Source organism: Agrilus planipennis, unplaced genomic scaffold (genome assembly GCF_000699045.2).
Source record: "Agrilus planipennis isolate EAB-ADULT unplaced genomic scaffold, Apla_2.0 scaffold235, whole genome shotgun sequence".
Taxonomy (NCBI): Eukaryota; Metazoa; Arthropoda; class Insecta; order Coleoptera; family Buprestidae; genus Agrilus; species Agrilus planipennis.
Window position 1 is genome coordinate 231,669 of NW_020438970.1, and position 21,048 is coordinate 252,716.

At 34.8% G+C, this 21,048-nt stretch overlaps 1 protein-coding gene and 1 long non-coding RNA gene across 4 annotated transcripts in view; one reads left to right on the top strand and one right to left on the bottom strand.

Moving 5' to 3' along the window:
• LOC108741675 (peripheral plasma membrane protein CASK) overlaps nt 1–21,048 on the bottom strand; it is a 60,953-nt gene that overhangs the window by 4,590 nt on the left and 35,315 nt on the right. For both annotated transcript variants that reach the window (XM_025975370.1, XM_018476549.2), the window contains 5 exons: nt 13,578–13,769; nt 9,708–9,872; nt 8,199–8,267; nt 4,383–4,481; nt 2,195–2,333 (listed from right to left, as the gene is read on the bottom strand). In XM_025975370.1, coding sequence (XP_025831155.1) covers nt 2,195–2,333; nt 4,383–4,481; nt 8,199–8,267; nt 9,708–9,872; nt 13,578–13,769 — 664 coding nt within the window. The remainder of the gene's footprint in view (nt 1–2,194; nt 2,334–4,382; nt 4,482–8,198; nt 8,268–9,707; nt 9,873–13,577; nt 13,770–21,048) is intronic.
• Nucleotides 1–21,048, top strand: part of LOC108741678 — a 90,374-nt gene that overhangs the window by 4,317 nt on the left and 65,009 nt on the right. The window lies entirely within an intron of this gene.

Consider the following 21,048-nt stretch of genomic DNA (forward strand, 5'->3'; position numbering starts at 1 on the left):
TATATATATATATATACCTATAATATAACAACATAATAACACATCGAATATGATCAACCTAAAGATCAACCTAATACACAAAATCATACATTTATTATCAGTTGAATTAATTAATTGATTAGTTAACGATTTTATACAAGAAGTATGAGAATGGAAGTCACTACAATATAATTTTTTTATTAATTGTTTAATTACTTGCTGTAAGTATGTAGGTAATCCTACTAATTACTCAACCATGGGCATGAAATTTTTCTATACACATTGTCGAGGGTAAAGAATAGGACATATAAAAAAAAAATACTGTTCCCGAGGGATAAAAAATTTATATGGTCGTCGATGATTTTTGACATATATTTAGGACATCAATGCGTGGAAAGCCTATAATTGCTTATGTTGCAAAATTTGGTAATAATTGAAAACTCTAGTACCTAGTTACTATTTTTTTTATCTAATATAGGAACTTTTACTGTATTCAAACTGTATTAGGTTTCTATTCGTTTAGGGGTCGCGAATTTCGGAGAATAGCACAAGTGAAAATTTTATGACACGTGAAAAACTTTTGCGGAAGACGTAAAATTTTTATTGCCTTGTAGAAGTAGAAAATAACCAATCGAATTTTGCTACGGAGCGAACCAGAGTCCTGGTCGGGTTCAGACCTGGCGCACAAAACTTATACGGACTTAATGGGAAAGACAACGCAAGGTTCAAAATATATACGTATGTAGGTACAATTTATACGATTCAATAAAAACAATTTTGTCCCTGCTAAATCTGCAAGGAGGTTTCCAGGGGAAGTAAAAAAAAACTTGGCTCATAAATGTGAAAAGCGAACGCTCCACGTGTAGTTTTACTACCCATGCAGCTCAAATTTAGTTTGATAATCTCGAAAGTGCTTTATATAATGTAGGTAGGTACTTCAATATTTTTAACGATTTTACCAAAAAAACTTTTTAACGGGTCTTTAAATTAAATATTAAATGTTTAGTACCTAAATAATTACTGAAACTTTTTAGGGATTGTTAAAACATCTACATAAATATTTAATTAAGATCACATAGTTTCAAAAAACTTATTTTCATTGTAGCAACACAGCAATTGTTTCACAACGCAGTTGCTTCATGAGGCGATGATTGTTTTCATCTTTTATTTTCATAGAAAAAAACAATAGCTGTGCAGTAAAACAACTGGCAAAAACTTTTGTTTTATGTACCTACTTCTTTCTTTTGTTTTCGAATAATTAAGAACCATAAATTTCACTGCAAATATTTATGGGTACAATATACAGAATGTCTTAGGAAATAGGATCAAAGATCTCACAGGTTATTAAAAATGCCCCCTGTGATTATATTAAGCACTTTTCTATTATTTCATGATTGAATTTCGTAAAATGAAGTAAATAGTCTCTATTGTGCAGATAATTTTATTTCGTAAATGGTTCAACCCATTCTAGACTTTTATCGTTAGATATAATCGTTCCATTTATTCATGGGGATGATATCTTTGCAGTATAAATTAGGAGGGAGAGGGTTGAAAAACAATTCGGAATTCAGCTTTAGTTTCTTATCTTATACCCGAAAGGGTTTTCTGGCGTAAGATTTTCTTTAAGAGTGGCATAAATTTCTTTTATTGTCTACTATCTACAGGTACTTATAATTCTCCAATAAGTCTACAAATTAATGGCCTTGTTATTTATTTACCATTCTATCTCTTGTTTGATAACTAACACTACTGTAACTGTACGAGCTCCCTTTTTATTGAGGTCATCAACAAGGGTAAGCTTTCTATCAAAGCGGAGGATTTACTATTTCAGTCACGAAACGTTGGCGAAGTGCTAGCAATCAAATAAGGACCGTCTAATTTCATCCAGCTCCTTAAACTCTATCTATCTATGTATCTAATACAAAAACCGAAGTCTCATCGATTTTTTCTCGTGTTCAAGACTGAAAAGCTGGTCTTTGTTTTATTTTTTTTTTATAGCAGACCCTTGTTACGTTTTAAAAGTCAAGAATAATTAAGTTTCACTGTTTTACGGCATTCGCGATTATCCTTCTGGGAGATTATGATAATGAACTGGAACAACGACGTGAATTTTTTAGTCAGAAATCTAAATTCTAACAAAAAGAATTAGAAACCATTGTCCTCTAGTAAAATCTACGACAGTCAATTGTCAATAAAACAAAATACTTTCGTTTACCTTGTTCGTGTTTAGTTTTTTCCATGGCGGAACATGCGGCTCGCCATTCTTGAAGTTCTGGTGAAGGTATGAGTCCGGCGCTGCCGGCAGAATTGTCCTTTCGGGCTTGCCACCAATGGTGATCATCTTTACTGATAATCTTAAAAAAAAATTTCGTTGCAATTCAGTTAGTCTGAGCAGGTAAAATAAAAACAGATTTATCCAAATTTTCAGGACAGTACTGTACATCTTTTTTCGCGTAATTCACTTAAATTTCTGAAAAAACAACCCGAGGAGCGAAAGTCTTCTTAGTGAATGGGCTCTCAAATGTCAACACTCGAAAATGCGATGTGTAGGTATGCAGGCAACTGAGGAAGAAGATTTTTAGCCCATCTTGCTCTAAAATTTATATTTCCCAGTCCGACATCAAAACGAGCCACATTAAAGTACTTAAGATTTTTCTGAGAGGTGGAACAGGCGCTCCCTCAGAACATAATGCTATTTTTTAAAAGCCATCGTCGTCGTAAGGATTATATTTATACCCACGCGTAATCTTCTTACATGAGAAAGACACAAATCATTCTTTACGGTAACATAAAACCATTAATATTAGCGAAATATCTAACAGTAATTTGTTTACGGTAATAGAATTTTTATTACCCATGTTGTTCATGTTTGACTTCCCCGATGCATAACCGAAATTTCGCAAAAAACACCTGCAAATCGTTTCAACAAAGCAATTACAAAGGATTCATTTGTTGTTCCGTCAAAGAAATAAAACAAAACGGAAACGTAATCGAATTCTTTTTTTTTTATTTTGAACTAAGTAAAAAGTGAGCATCGAGAACGGACAAAAGATCGAGTGTAAAATCAAAAAGTGGAGAAGCGTAGTAATTAGGGACTGAAGTAAGATCAAAGGGTAGGAATTCTGGTGCATTTTGTAAAGAGCCGTTCCCGGCGAGAGAGAAAAACTGGCGTCTAATACCGCCGGTACTAAGCATCGACTGCATTTCTGCATTGCAACGTATGCATCTGCATCCAACAAAAAAAAAAAAGAGAATCATTATGTCGATTTTCCACACAGTGCGCCGGGGCACGTAAATTAAAGGAAATAATTAAGCGATCGGGTAGGTAGATGGATTTTTGGTTGAAGGTATCGTACATTTAAAAGACCATTCGGTTTATTAGACGACTAATCAATTACTTATACGAAACGTCGGGGTCGGGATAAGCCACCGATCTGCCGGAAGGAAGCGAAAATAAATCTGAGAGTTTATAAAAGCCAGTCGTTCGGATAACAAAACTTCCTTTAATTTACTTTGACTTTGACACTTAATAGTTTTGACAAAACTGCTTAGAATTGGGGCGTCTTAATCGAAGAAAAGTTTTTTCAATTCTGGTTATAAATGGGACAGCGAAAGACTTCTGAAGAACGAATAGATAAAAATGAGAACTTATTCAAAAGACGTTGAGGATTTTTAAAAATATTATCTGCTATATTGGAGATAAATTAGAAGTTTTATTGTTAATGAAGGTTTTCTATGGATCCAAGAAGAGGATGTATAAGAAATGGAACGATATCTATTACGTATATGGTATTGTAGCGAGCAAGAGTATGTTTGTGTGCGATCGGTCACACGTGTGCCCGTATTTGTAAATGTGTGTGTCGTACCTGCGTTCTGGGAAAGCAGTTCAACAGTTTAAAGAAAAAATAAACTATACGGATGCTTCCAGAAGGTTCCGGAAAGTAAACAAAAGAGTATTTAAAAGAAGAGACGATCGCCGAAAGGAGGAGAAATAAATTGGCCGTTGCAGAAGTGAAATAAATAGCGAGTGTTTAGCAATTTATTAATGTCAAAGTGAAAAGAAAATTGACCGATATTTATCCCCAACGAGGGGGTACGTAATTTAAATAAGACTGTCATTACCTCGAACTGACAGATCAGTATTACTGATTGCGGTACCTACAAGGATTATTTAAGACAAGGAAAGATGTCGCCTGTCGGAAGTGACGGCGGTGAATGGGATCTAGAACGTCGTTTAGAGATTGCACTCCTCTATCACCACCAGCGTCGTTGGCGTCGCCATGAAAAGACGTCCACACATACGTACACACACACAGACACACACATGCAGGCACTTTATATGCATATGCGTCTTTAGAACTGTAGGCTAGTAATTAAACGGTAACTTTGATGAATAGACTTACTTGCAAAATATCGCCAGTCCTGAAGGCGATACCGGCTTGAGCGCAGGGAATGAGGTCGTCCTCTAAAGGATCATAATCGAACTGGGCCCTTACAAATATCTGAAACAATGTTATTAGACAAAATTTTATTTAATAATAATCCTTCTTGTTTATTATTTAACGTTTATTAATCAAATCTATTACATTAATGAAAACTTTCCGTGAAATTTTGAAACGTTTGCTGAAAGTACAGATGTCATTTTTATATTTATATTACGATCATGCAATGTTTATTGTTCATGTCAAATGTGTGCACATTTATCTCTGATTATTTCATATTAGGTAAGTTTGATGAAAATTTTGGAATGTTATCATTGCTGCATTTTCATTATCTTGGACCCCGCGACGAAATATGCTAATGAAGGAAAATAGTGTCGATCATGAGGGGCATGATTTCAAAAATCATGCCACTTTTATGACCGCGCCGAATTCTTTATCGCATTTTCCACTTTGCTAGCGGCGGCAACGTTAAGAACTGATAACACCAGGACTCTCCATTTCCTCCTAGTTTCTTTATTTATTCTTGTAACATTGGTACCTACACGGAGCGAACAGGCACTGTGATAAATGAACCTGCTGGGAAACGTGGCGTCTGCATTATGCACCCAGATTTTCTCCACTTTTCTACGTCAATTTTCATCCCGTTTTCGAATTATTAATGCCCTTGTCGATTTCTAGCCTTTTTATCGTTAATTTGAGGACATGGGGTTTCTAGGCCAAAGACATCAAACGTACAACCGATTTATCGCTGGTCGCACTTTATATGTAACAAAACAACTGCAAAAAGGCCAACTTAAATATTTGACTAAAACATTTGAAAATAGCAAAACATCGAAAGTACTTGGCAATTGTTTTGTGTAACTTTAACTTTGTTTTAATCGCCGCAGTTGTTTGTCCTTTGTAGTTACCAATAGTGGGAAATATTCAATCTACGTACGAATTAGTGCTAGGATTCATGCATATAAGTTCAGGACTTGCAAATAATAAAGAAGTAAGTCGATAAGTTGTGTTACAGGTCCGGACCGATAAAATTAAAACCAGGATACATTTTTACGAAACATTTACTATTTAGTTGATTGTTTGTGGGAATGTTTTACAGGATGTACGTATCCTTTTAAAATTGCAGAATAGTAGACTTTTATTGTTGTAAGTAGCCGGAAAAGAACGAAAGAAAATGTTAGTGACGCGAAACGTTTTGTAACAAAATGATACACTTCGAGGTACGTTTTAGAGAAGTTTTTATTGCAAAAGTACTAAAACGGTTGTAATACCAACAATAAAAACGTAAAGCGAGCAGCGGTAAAGATGTAAAAAACAAAAGATTGTATTAAAACAAAAAACGAATACGAAACTGTTCCCGTGCTAATTATTACGTCCACCATTAATTGTTCTTGTTCAGTACAACTTACTTCATAATTACTGTATCTATTTGTACATACGTATGTAGACACTTCTAAATTTCTAAGCTACCCCTAATTGCTCACTTAAAATCTAAAAACTAATCAACTACATGGCAAAAAAGTAATGAAAAAAAAAACAAAAAGCACATCGCATCAACCAGATAATAGTGTACTTACTAGTACCGGTAGTGGTTTAATCCGGAACATCTGCTCAAACGAGAAAAAGACAAAAAATGTAGTCATCAGTTTTACAGAACAAACAAAAAATGGTTTTGATAATGCATTGAAAACAATGGTTTTGTAATAAGTATGCGTAGGTACGTATTACATGATATTGGAAAGCTTTATCTGGAATGATGTGATGTGCAATTGGAACTAAAAATATAAAAAACGAAATTAAATGCAAACTCAAGTCGAAAAAAATCACCCTGATAGTTACACTAAAACTACATTATAAATATTATTGAAATCTGAAAACTTTTTCAAATTTTCTTAATTGTAGGGTGTAAGTTTATCCTTTAATTATAAACTTGTTTCGTAAAAATTAAGATTCATCTAGCAGAAGTAAAACAAAACACTGTACCTACCTTACTAGATGCACAAAACAATTGGATAAGGAAACAATTGTCGTATATGAAAAATTTTGTCAGTACAGTGTTTTGTTTTGTTTCAACTGTCGAATAATTAGTCATTTTTTTGCGAAAATAATGTTTCTATTTATTGTTTATTAGATTTTATATGGTGCAAATTGGATTAAATTGAGATTAATTTTAAAGACTGTGTCCACGTTTTTAAATTGAAATGTCATCAAGCGCTGTCAGTACTTAGTAGGCACCTTTATTAAAACAATAACAGCGACAGCCACTTATGAACTACTTCTAAATTGAATTTCAAGTTTTCTCTGTTCATTTCCGCACAAAATTAATTTTCACGTCTGGCACTGTTTTCACAACAAAAATTTTGCAATTCAAATGAGTTTTAGACTCGTACCCTGTCACCCTCTCGATGTTCTGTTATATTTTGTCACTTTATGCATCATAATGATTTTCGCCGGTCATTATTATGTGTTACAGCAAAACAAAGACCACATGTAAATTCAAATATAAACAAAAATTAGTGTTGGTTCGTTTGTTTTATCTGTTGTGTGAAGCGACCAATCGGATCCGATAACGACAACAGTTGAAAAAAAGAAAAAAAGAAGTAGAACAAATTGTTAATAAGTAGGTCAGTCGGATAAAATAATTCCGTGTGTCAGATGCAGATTTTATGCTCAGCCTCTAACTAAATTTCGTTCAGTTCTGATACCTACGTATTAAAATGCAACCAAGTAGAAATGGCCAAAGTGGATTGGATAAGTGAAAACCCGGATTATGGACGCTGTGTTTGTCAGATTTTCCGTTTCCAAATAGAAATGTTCGGGGAAGTGAGAACGAGAATGTGGATAGTTTCTTGGAAATACCTTCTATGTGTATTTTGATATCTTTGCAGAAAACGAACATTTCATTTGTTTGCCGAATCATTCAACTGTTTCCCTCTGTCAGTACGATAAACAAATGAAAGTAAACGATTTAAATATTTTATTATGCATCAAAAACAGTTTATCGATTCACCTGAACGGTATAGGTACATATATAATGCAGTTGAATTCGTTATAAATTAAATGGAAAAATGATTAGGTTTGCTGAATAAAAATTGCAGAGCGGCTTTTCCGACGTAAACTGGATTATTTTTTATTAGATTTAGAGACATTGCGAGATATGTGCAACGCTGTCGTATAAATCGGTTCTTAAATAGTAAAAGCAGGAACTTGTTTATAACTCTGCAGTGGAATAAGAAAAACAGAGTTTTCAGACACATTTCTGACCCAGTTTTGTTCGCGAAATGCGGCCAGCGAAATGAACGGCTTATTCCATCAACAAAACAGATTTTGAAAGTTAAATGGACCAAAAGGACGCATGCCTTTAGTTCCAGTAAAGGGATAATAACTGCTTGGTTTCGTTGCATAACCAAAATTTTTAACAAACTACTTACAACTATTCCACCGGAGCAGAACACAGTGGTAGTTTGTCAGATGCCCGCAAAAAAAAAACAATAGAAAACATTAGAACAACTGCAGAACTTTCGACAATATACGATCGAATCGAAACAACAATTTTTCAAGTTTTCATTTGTTATTATGTAAACAAACAAAAACAGTAGCATTTCACTTGTTCTTGCCATTTTGTTAATAGCTCGTATTCCATAGGTAATAATAAAAAAAAGGAAAAACAAATAATAAAATTATAAACAATTGCCTTTGTATTCACTAACACTAAAAAGCTAATAAGCATTCGTGCATTTGATATGAAGTTTTGAATAATTTTATGAGTAGACTTACCTCGCAGGGTGGTGGAGCACTTCTATATGATGGAACTATTTTGAAAGTAACGGAACCCCGTGCTTCTCTCTGAAAAAAATTGAAAAATTCATATTCTTATTGATACATATTATATTAATATTCTTTTAATTTCATTGATACTGATGATTAAACCAGTCGAAGAACATTAAATTATGGTTCCATTAATCTTATTAACGATTTAACATACGCCAGTTAAATGGCTTAGTGTTTTTTCCTGTCAGAAGGGCGTGTAAAACACAAAGGGACTGTCAAGCAAGTGGTTACAAATTGTTCCAGATCTCATCTTGTTCTCAGACACATTTGTTCCCAATCGAGAAAATGAACTTATCGATTATCAATTAGATTCGAAATAACCGAGTTCTAGGGTTAGGTAATTAAAAATAAAGGCAAAATAAATTACTATTTTGGACGATAAATTAATAAAGCTTTATTGAATACATAGAATCAAATATTTTGAAGCAAGACTGACTATCAATAAGAGAATTTGTCGATAGTAACTTGTTTCATCTGTAGAAGGACGATAAATAATCGACAACAAAAGCTGTTGATGGCATTTTGTTACATTTGTTCTGGAAAATTGACAATCGGTAACAAAATCAGTCGATGGTATTTTGTTCTGTTTGTTCTCAAAATAAACTATCGATTTTAACTTTTTTAAATTTTATTGATGGTTAATTTTCTAGTTATACCTAATAAAAAAAATGTAGATAGATATTTCCTAATGGGTAGATTTCGAATTGTGTTATTACTGGTATTATATATAATAGCATTTATGGACCACTCAATATGGGAATTATTGCACCAAATTTATTACGTACGAATTGTTCCAATTTGGAACAGTAGGTACATTCTTGAAATTCTCTCCAGGAATGTTCTGCCACTGTTTAGTATATCGATTTGCTCGTTCGGACGCGGATTAGCAGCGGTTTTGTTTCAATTAAGATCGGCCATTTAGGCACATTGATTAAAATCCGATCGTACACAGGAAACAGAAATAGGATCAGAGAAAAACGACAACACTAGAAACAAGGTTATAAATACAATTCTGATAGTGTCTTAGATTAGGATATTTGTAGATAATTTTTTAGAAATATTTCCCATTTTCGCAGTTTGGGATGGGGAGGGTGGGGAAATAGAGGAAGGCTACGATGAAAATTCGTACCACAATTATGAAAAAATTGAAATCAGTTTGATTTCGTTATATCTAACAAATAAATAAATAACTAATTTAACAAGCATACAGAAAAGGAGAGAGATAAATCTACAAATGGTTTATTCAAGTGGATGCTTCGGTAATTCGAGAACAATATCAATTACTAACCAATTAAAAGTTCTCGATGGTTCAAATGAAATAATGAAACAAATGAAACCACTAATTACCGTGTTGAACACGCAATTGATGATCAAAGCGTGCGCCGTATTGAAAGAAAACAATTGAAAACGGAAAACAAAAGATAGACAAGGAGTATGTAGTATCATCTTACTTACCAGTATTTTCTGGAGCGTGCCAACGGACTGATTCTGAACGGGAATCCCATTGATTTCCCTTATTTCATCCCCGACATGGAGAGTCGCCTGTCTATGAATCATCCCGCCGTGCATTATCCTAGCCACGATACACTTGCCGTCGTCGTTCATTTTTAGTGTAATTCCCTGAAAAATAATTGAAAACGTCAAGCCGATATTACCTAGCCACCTCCGCAAAAATAACCGAACTTAATAGGTAACATTAATCAAGACAAACCACCACGTCATAATAAAATTCCTCTCATACTACACGGAAAATGTTGTTATGTACTTTACAAAGGTCTATCTTCATCAAAGAGCCCGTGCTTCTACAGTAATTAAAAATGTATCTCATCAAAGAACTCGACCACTAGAACACAACATTTTCAGACTAAAACCTTCACACAGATTATTACAGCCACTTAAGCACATCCGTATCATTTTTGATTCGATTTGATTTTTTTTTTCAACATCATTACCGCGAAATAACCAGACATTCATGCAGACGGTAAAACCTTTGAAAAAAAAAAAATGGTTAAAATTACAAAGTCATTAAGGTTTAGCTGAATTTAACGAACCTAAATTGGCGCGTGCTTACGGTGAATTTTTAGCTGTCTAATTAGATGACGTTGCCCGGCAAATTTCGCTTTACGTTATTAAATTTATTAATCTAATTAATGTTACAACCGGAACAGCTGTCTCAATCCATAAAATTGAAAATAAACACAGAATATTGTAAATTTACACATAAGGACCTAATACCTGCCTACACGAAAATGTTATTGGACAAACGTTTTTATAATTTAAAAAAAAAATGGATTTCAGATTTTACTTGCAGTAAGATCATTAAAAATCACATAAAACTAATTTTTTCTATCCCTCGGGAACAATACTTGTTTTCTGGATAAATGTTACCTTATGTTCTTTCGTGTACCCCTGACAATATGTGTACAAAATTTTAAGATAATCGGTTAACTAGTTAAGGTGTAATAAGGTAACAAACAAACAAATAAAATTGTTTGGATTACAATTAATAATAATATCCACGTTATTATCGTATGCGGGAACGTAGAATTAATTCCACGATCAGCCCACTGGCTTAGCTATTAAATTTACCCATTTAATAAAGTTTCCCGTTTGAAATATTTTCCGAGAACATTCACACGTGTGCTTATCTACCTTCAACGTCACACAACGTTTCTAGAAACTTTGCCTGACATTCCAATTGTAATATTAATAACTGCCGTAGGTACCAACGTGTGTGTACATGTAGGTACATTTCCATCATGAAATTCAACGGGGAATTTTCGCCAAATTTTGACATCCCCTTGTTGAAATGCAAATAGCAATACAGTATTGATTATCGTTAACTAATAACGTAATTCGTGCAGCGTGTTCGCCAGCAATCATGCATTTCGATAGATATTCGGTCCGTGTCGGTCGCATCTGTCATCTTCGAAAGTGCATCATGACCTACTGGTCACCCCGAAAGCTTGCCCGAAAGCTTACCCGAGGCCCGGTGCCAAATTACGTTTAGGTATATGAATGATCATCATCGCGAGTCATTTATTAAAGCGTTACGCCATATTAAAGCCAGCAGTAACCCTCATGGGTCATTTCTGGGATGTATGTTACACTCCTAAAATTACAGGCAAATTTAATTTTCGTTATTGTCAAAGTTTACAACGTGGCTCGGAAGTAAGACGGTGTTCTTTTGTCAATTTATGGGCTCGTGCAAGGTCACAACGTACAGATCGAGCAATAGTCTTAGTGAACTCTTGAAAAGTCCCACAGGAATTGAAGAAGACGTTACTAAACTTGTGAACAAGTTAGATACACGTGTGTATGCAGAATAAGTATCCTTAGTATTCCCAACTGAAGAAGAGCCAAACATAGAGCCAGAAACTCTTGTTAAGTAGACAAGTGAACATCGAAAATTTAAAATGGAATAAAAGTAGATAGAAGAAAAATAAAAAAGTTACCGTTCCTTATACCTTAACTCTTAAAACTTCCTTTACGTTCAATAAGATAATTCAAATCGGGTTGATCTTAATGGATCTTTACTTTTACGAATTATTTCAATTGTTTTTATCACACTGGCGAATGTTTTAAGTTCTTGTCTGTCTACACCAGCGTCAACCCCAGTGTGACACTTCTTTTGTTAATTATAGCACTTATAAGAACAGTTTTATACTTGTCTTTGAAGATAAGTGTCCCATTATGTATCTGTAGTGCAAAGTTCAGTAGCGAGTGCTAGATACAAACGATCGATGATGCTAGTTACATGTCCTTTGGGAATGTGTGTGTCTGTGGGTAAAAATGCCCTGCTAACCGATGTGGTAATGCCGAGTTTAAAAGTCGGGATAATACCTATAATAGATGAGGCGCTGAAGTGGAATCGAAATATCTCAACCATGCTCCAAGCTCGCTTCAGTTCATGTGACAAGTCGATAAATCTCTTCTGCACCAACAGTTCAAGGAATTTGTTACGAATTGTACTACAGTTGGCATCTCTTTCTGTTACACATCAGTTGATGTAATGTCATTCCTTTTTCTTTATTTGTGTCCGCTGCAATTCCTACCTGACATCTCTTTTCTATGCTTCAGTATTCCCATAGTTTTGCAGCTTTCAAAATCACCCAACTGACGTAACAGAACTTATTCTAACATTGACAGGAGTATTTTAAAGCACAAGGTCGTATCCCATGAGATTCTTCACTACCTATAGTAAGTGGACCTGTGCGCGTACAACTTACTATACTTTCACTGACTCACTGTTATTCCCTGACGTAACAGAATCTATCGATGGCATTTTGTTTGTTGTTAAAACTGACATTCTATCAATAACAAATTCTGTTGATAGTATTTTGTTCCATTGTTGTAAAAAGTTGACTATCACGAATAACAGATTCCGCAGATGGCATTTTGTTTAACGCCTTGAAAAATTGTGTAAAGGACGATAAAATGTATTGGATATTGCGTTAAAATTGAAAAATTTCATTTCAGGCTTCCTTGTGAAGTATTTTGTAGTTTACTGTTCTTCAGAAAGACGACTTAGAAATCCTTTTAGAGAATTTATGGATTCTTTTAGGATCATAACGTAGATCCATACATCGTACAGGTTCCCTAATCCAATTGACGTAAATAACTGGTCTTGTTCTGGGATGTGTGTATTAACAAAGCTAGGTAGTAGAAGTAGGTAGTAAATTAGCCGTCGATAACATAAAACGAAAACCGCTGATTAGTAAATGAACTTAAATGTAAGTTTATGGTTTTTCGGTGTAATTTCTGTTTATTCGGTGTATTGCTGGAATAACGGTGAGCTAGCCGATTCGTAGGTGTATATATATATATATAGGACAGGAAGAAGGCACTCGTCCTGATAGGATTACTGCACGTTCCACTTAAGGAGGACAGACGTGTTTGGAAAGGCGTAAATTTAACAGTTAATCCTGCTTGCTGTAAAATCCTCTCGACCAATTCGCTTTTACTTCAATTTAATGTTTGAAAAAAATGCACCATTAGAATCTGATACTTACGAAAAAAATCCTGATGCTTAATTAACCTATCAGAAAAATGGATGACATTTTTAGATCAATACTATAACAGAGATAGACATAGAACAAAGTTTCTGAGAGAGGAAATATATCGTAAATATCATTTAGGTTTTTATAGATATGTACCTGCAGAGTCTGTATCTACTTTTTAATTAGATTGGTAACTAAGAGCAACTTTTTATTACTCAAGTCCTCTTCAAACTTTACAGCACTAAAACCGACTTTGTATATATGCATGTATATGTGGTGGTTTTAATTAAATTTGAAAATACACGTCGATGGTGTATATTCTTACCATTGGTTCGTCTGTGTTTTTCTGGAACTGAACGAGACGCACTCTGGTGACATTTTCCAATTCGAGGTCGCCGTTTGGAGCGTCTAAATCCTCACCTCCGTTGAGGTATGGAAGGGTTGGAGGTGGCGTGACTCGCATCGCATCTTCGCTATAAATTTCGTGAGCAACCACGTCGTGAGCTTGGAGAAGTGCCTGAAACAAAATTCATACGTAATTCTTTTGTTACATTCATATACTGCATAATAACAGAATCTATCGATGGTATTTTGTTTGTTGTTAAAACTGGCGTTGTAGCTGTAACAAATTCTGTTGATAGTATTTTGTTTTATTGTTGTAAAAAGTTGACTATCGCAAATAACGGATTCCGTAGATGGCATGTTGTTTAACGCCTTGCGAAAAATTGTGTAAAAGGCGATAAAATGTATTGGATATTGCGTTAAAATTGAAAAATTTTATTTCAGGGTTGCTTGTGAAGTATTTTGTAGTTTACTGTTCTTGAGAAGGACGACTTAGAAATCGTGTTAGAGAATTTATGGATTCTTTTAGGATCATAACGTAGATACATACATCGTACAGGTTGGCACAGGTTTGCGTTGCGACTTTGTAAAATGGCTTTGTAAAAATTGCTCGGTTCCAACAATGAGGGCAAGTAATATGTACGAATTAGGGAGCAATTTCATCGTCCCATTATTTCGACCACTAACGCCCCTGATAACTGAAATTTCTTTCCGGTACGTATTTCAAATTACGTCCTCTCTGTTTTGACACAAGATAACATGCCATAAAAATGGCACACAGGGAACAACGGGAACGTGGTAGTAGCAATTTACGCTGCCAGCAACAACAACAACTACAACTGCTCCAACGACGACGACATGAAGGGTTGCGGGTGGATATTAAAATCAGCTGAAGGGGAAAAACGCCTGTGTAGATATTTTTAATTAAACCAAACGACGAGAACATTGTTGTACATGCATACACATATTTCTATGTATAGTATGTTTTCTACACGAAATGCTAACTATTATCCGAGAAGTTATCATCAAGTCAGATATTCTACCCAAAGTAACACAGATTTCAAAATCTACCAGAAAAATAAGCAGTTGAAACAAAAGCCAACAAGTTTCATTTGTTTAAAATAAATGCAAGATCCGTACCGTGTTTCTTTTTTTCTCTAAACAACATTTTATGTTGTACCTAATTGTTGTTGAAAAGCTGCGATCTGCTGAAGAAGATTTCAGAAAAGAAAATTGGGAGAAGGTCTCGAAGTTAAAATTTCGCTTTATAAATACGGGGCACGCGGCCCGAGTTAAATGAACTAAACAAGTTTACTAATGAAGTCTCACCGCCTTCTGCGACCCTTTAATCAACTTGTGTTGAGTTTTCTACCCCCGGTGCAATTTAAACGAAAAAATGGCTCGCACAGCGAAAGATAAGTAAGAAAAATTCGGGAAGCGAATCGTCCCATTTTTCATTCTGTGCGCTCTTCATGCCGAAGGTCACAACAAAAGGCCGAATTATCTGATAGAATGAATCACGAGACTCCATTTTCCGATCGGATACGAAAATCACACACCTACCATCTGATTTCGAAACCAGTCGTTAATGGAAAATTCGAGAACGGCTCTGTCAGTTTTTCGGTAGATGATGTTGAAAAATGATTACAGAATCTAATTTCTTTTCCTATTTTCAATGGTCGTACTTTTTGGGCAATCAATAATAATAATAATATTTCAAGATTCTTATAGATATTACATCTACTGTTTTAGAAAGGCGCTGATTTCATTTGTTTGTTTGTTTGTTTGTTGATATTCTTTTGTTGTACGAGTAGGTGACACACAGCGAAATGTTTGCCTACTCGTCACGGTGTAAGAGTCTCCTCGCTTATTTTATAACGCCATTGGAGCTTTTAAAGAGCTTAATGTTTCAATTATGATTAGCTGTAGGAGAGGGCGCGCCGTATTCGTCCTTGGCAAAAGAATCGAGTCAGAGCGCAACGTCTTGAAGAGGATCAAACAAAAGAAAATACAAAAAGGGACGTGACTCTAAGCGAAACAGTAGCTATTAGGAAACATTTGAATTTCAAAACGTACAGTTTCTACCAAAACGTATAATACCTTTAACCGCGCAGATTTTTACCTTTACATTTTGTTTGCCGGAAATGGTTAAATATCCCAGAATTATTTAGACAGTTGGTATTAGAGAAATTTCTAACTTCGTCCTAATAAGTACCTACTGAAAGCTAAAAACGTTGTTCACCTGTTCGTGGGGCGAGTAGAAGTCCAAAGCGTCGGAGCTTTGATGGTGGTACCTAAAGGGACTGTGTACTGGGCAACTAGCGCGGAAAGGGCTGTCGATACGATGGTAAATTCCAGCAGCGGGGGTAGCAGGGGTCGACCTTCCTCCCCCAATGACCCTGTCGCACCAGTGTTGCGACCCCCCGAAGCCTCCATGGTGACCATGGGGCAAGGAAGACCAACTGCTTGGCCCGTAGGGATCCAGCTCCGTGTTTGTGTTGTTTATTGTTTAAAACAATAACCACAAGTACTTACTCACTCAATTGTTTCGTAACTGATTTTATCGAAAAACAAAAGCTTGTTTTGTCGTAAGAATTTTCGTTTGTTATCTACTTGTTTATAGATATTATTAAAATAAAATTTATTAAAAGGTTTATCTATATCTGTGGGTAGGCATAAGGAGGTAAATGGTTTTTATGAGGTTGGAAAAGTACGCCAGATTTCGTTCTCTCAAAACTTTTCCGAGGGTCCTGGCCATTTTGGGCAAGGGTGGGATAATGATTAACACCAATTGCGGCGCTTATCGGGGCGATCCAAGAGGGTAATAACGTCAGACGCCGATGTTTTTAATTGGGGTAGTTTTTCCAATTAATTCGATCGTTAACGTCTCGCCGCCGCAAAAAATATAAATTGTTGCTAATAAAATTAATACCTATAGTGCTGTGTACGAAAAGTAATTAAATGCAACCCGAAAACCCGTTAAAAAGGAAACTTTTCCCCGAAACTATCTTCCATTTATTGTCTTTCGCATTCCAAAATTTAATGAAATTTCTCCGAAAGATTCAACTCTGCCGCCATTGTTATCATGCTCGGCGGGCGCATAATATGATTCATTGCAACGATCAGCCGGAAGTTGAATTATAACCTTTTTCATTAGCCACCGGAAACGGTATATGTATATCCAACATTAATTGGAATCAAGATGCCCGCGATAACCTACGGGATCGATGACGGAACTAATGGTCCCGGAAAATGGATGATTAAATCTACTAATTAAAAGATTGAATTGCTATTTTCTTCGTGAGCAGGGTGCAAAAGTGGCCACAAGTTAAAATTTTTATCCCTAGAAACTCGCCCCAATCGGCGACCGCCGAGACCAGAAACACCAGATATTATTCCACTCATCTGAAACTCTGCTAACTTCACACCCTTCAAAATTACATGGTTATTATTATTGCTTGTGAAATATTAAGGGCACCTATGTGGTAAATACCCATTTATTCCTTTTACATAAACATTGACTTGGAAGAATTGCAATGGTCCGAAACTAATGGTTGTACATACATTGCATTGAGTTCTACGGACTTATTTATGTTGCAATAGGTAGTTTTGAAGTTAATAATTGATGAGTACTTTACTGGACTCCGAACAGAACAAAGAAGGCAATAATTTCGTGTAAGAACAAACTAACGTGAGAGTTGTACTAGATGAAGCCCCGAAGCCCCATGTGGGGCAAAAACTTATCGTATCGTGTGGCAAACTAACTAAAACAAAAAAAGAATGAAACATACACACACACACACTGTAGAAAAGCAAAGTGAATGCTAATGTGAAACTGTAAACAAAAGCGTACTTAAAAACGTACACCGTCTACTGTTTCGCCGTTTTTTTTTTTTTATTGTTTTGTTCAAATGGTTGGATCAGTTGAAATAAAGTGGACGTGAAACATGTAGAAACCAGCCAGCACAATTTTCTCTTAACATTAGCATTGTAGTCAAATATATTTCACCCCGTGGTAGTTATGTAGCCGAGGCACGGCGATATTAGGGAATATTGATTGTAGCCGGGGGCAATAATAAGTCCCCAATTAAATTGTAAACACAAGTTCCAACAAAATATTATATTCAGATATCTGGATCAAATTGAATTAGGGCCTTCTCTCCAAGTTCACCTTAATACTGCGGTTAATAAATTTTCACAATGGGTTATAACCGTAATAAATGTGCAAAATTTAATAACCTGCTGTTTATATGGTAGCCACTTGAAATTTAAAGTCATTACTATCTGTCTCATCTTGAACTCACTTTAATAGATGGAAATGTTTTACGACTATAATTATAGTACCTAGGAAATGAATCGGCGGATTTTCTCTACTAAATTTTTCGGTGAATATTCATCAATCTTCACAGCTGTAACAACAGGACTGCAAATTAGTGAAAATTAACTGAACTAATAAGTGAACTGAAAATACTAATTGAATTAGTGAAATCACTTAAAATAAATGAGCATAAATTTAATAGAAAAAATATGGGCCAACCAATGGCTTTGAAAACAATTGACTATTTACTTACTTTACTGGAAACAGAAGTCGATTTTCCACTGTTTTAATGTCATATACATAATAGAAAGTATTAAATACAATGTAAAAAAATATTATTAGATGGGTACTAAACCTATTTATTCGACTATTATCTATATAATAGTGAGTAGGCATTTTTTAAAAAACTTCTTTTTACTATAAAAGTGAAAAAAAAATTGAGAAAGTTAAAATGTAGGTATGAAGGTAGGTTTGACGAAAAAAATTGACAAAGACGCTTTTGTTGTATAGAAATCTTGTTATAAGTTAAATGGGGCTTACGAACGTGGAAGAAAGTGAAATTTAATTTCCTGGATGTTCCAGCCTTTCTTCCAGAGTCTATACAAGGACGCACAACAATATATGACACACAGAAATGCCGCACATACGCTCCTGTGCATTTTGTATTGATAAATCTGTTCCAATGGAATTGTATACCAAACACGTGTTCACATTGACAAATGTTCCATACGCGACGTGAATTTTTATTTTTATTAAAATAAGAGAAGACATGACAACACACAGCATTGCTCGAATATTATTAAAAAAAAATTTTTTGAAATCGATAAGGCAACTGACATTAAAATCTAGACTTATTTGTTAACAATGTTGTAAAAAAGCATAAATTCCACAAATATTTCACTTTTTGATTGGTTGCCCAATTTTTTAAAGTCGAATTTTGTTTCTTGCTTCCATATTACCCATTTTTGTTTCATCTGGCATTTGTTTTGTAAAAATAATAGTTTTGTAATCCAAAGGCCAATGAGTAGTTAGTACTTAAAACCTCTTCCAGACGGAAAACTAATTTGAAAACCTTTTAAAATTTTGTTTATTCTTCAGTTTATGGATCAATTGAACCATTCGATGTTGAATGTTGTGATAATTTGAGAAAAAGCCTTGCTCTACTTTTACTTTATTCGAAAATCAATCTGCCTTTTCTTTCTCATTCGATGTTGCTTTTAAATTAATTAAAAATTATGTTGTTTGTCTTATTACCTAGAAACAAATGAGTCTAGTAATTGTTTAATCAACGATATCAGTTATTTTCGTTTGGGATTGTTTTCCCATATTCCCACACTAGTTATATATATATATATAGGAATATATATCGTCTATACAAATTCGACGCGGGGAAGATTTAGGAGTTCAGGGTGCCATTAAAATATTTCAGGGTTAAATAAGGGTCGAAACGGAGGTAGACAAGCAAATACGAACAACCAATACGAAGTATAAGGATCTGGCTGTTTGATTGAAACAGCCGCAGGGAAGAAACGATGGAATAATTAAAGTGTGTACAGGGAGAGGGTTACTTAAACTAATGAAAATCGAAATTCATCCCGTTTTCACGTCATTTACAATTGAAATGCAAATTATTTGGTACCTAAACATCTAGACCCACTAATTAATATACTTTCAAATGTTCAAACATTCAAGTGTTTAAAAAAAAAAGAAAAATAGTGTGACAGTACACAATCAGAAAAAAAGGAATAGTGTCAACGTTGATACTTCTTTTTTTTTTGTTCAGAAAACATGAATCAAATTTCTTTTGTTATCTTCGTTAGAAAACAAATTGAAGTCTGTTTACCATTAATCCAAAAGAAAAACTGCTTCTGTTTGTTTTTCAAGATAATTGGAAAGAACTCAAAACTTTTCCAAAATGATGTCGCTAAAAGGGACAAATTTCTGAATTTATTAGCATCCCAAAGCGAACTGTAATTGAATAATAACGTAAATTTTATGGGTATTACCTAGCTGGCTAAAGCAAATGACTTTTGTTAAAAATTCTTACGGCAAAATTATTATGAAAATTTTACGGAAACCAAAAGTCCACAAGGATATTATAATGTAACAATTGTAATTATTCTGTGAACAATGTACATGCTGTACACACGCAAAAACGCGAGGTTTTGTGGTGGATAGACGCGTCGCGTTCGCAGCACCTGTATGAACTGACGTTAGAACGCTAAAAGCGTCGGCGTCCGGACACCTTGGGCGTCGCACAACACTCGTTAGACTCAGCGTCGCGGCGCCCATGCAAAGACGCGCTTGCAAATGGAAAAGCTGCGCGCCCGCCGAATCGTTGGGACGACGCGTGGCGCACAACCCTGACATAACGCGGACGACGCGACGCTCACCGTCGGTATACGACGCTAGCGGACGAAACATACGCGACGGACACGTCCGAACTGACGAGATTAAAAAATCTTCTCTTTTTGTCTTCTTATTCTTCTTTTTCTTGAAGTCGAACACGAGTTGCTTTATAAAAAATTCAGTGCATGGCTGATGGCTTTGCAAAGGAAAAACTTGAATGTAAAGAATTCCTTAAGGGAAACACTGAACCAGATCTTAGTTTTACTTATTTTTTGTTTTAGGTTTTAAAGAGTACCTAGATGCCATCAGAAAGATTTTTACATGGTATGTTACTTTCTAAAACTGCTAGGTGCCAAAATAATCTAAAAAAGGCTTTGTACTCACTCCATGGAAAGTTTTACGTTTTTGTGTGTTTTTACTTTAGTTTAATTTTTAAAAGAAAACGAAAGGCGAATTGTTAAAACAACTTTTAAAAAAAACTGACTAGCAGTGTAATAATAAGCATTTGTTTATAACTACTCCATTGTCTTAAACAAGTTAAAACATCTGAAGATTGACTAGCATTTCTATTGTTTTTCGAAACATTAACGTGAGTTTTTATAATGTGACGAAAGTTTAATTGAAAATTTGAAACTCGAAGCTGCGATATAATTATGTAGATGTCCGAATATATCTACCTACGTACAATCACAGTTACAATAAACACTCCAGTTGACTAGTGAATTTGGGTGGATCGTGAAGTTGGAGATATTAGAGTAGGATACCTAATTTATATGTAGGTCAATTT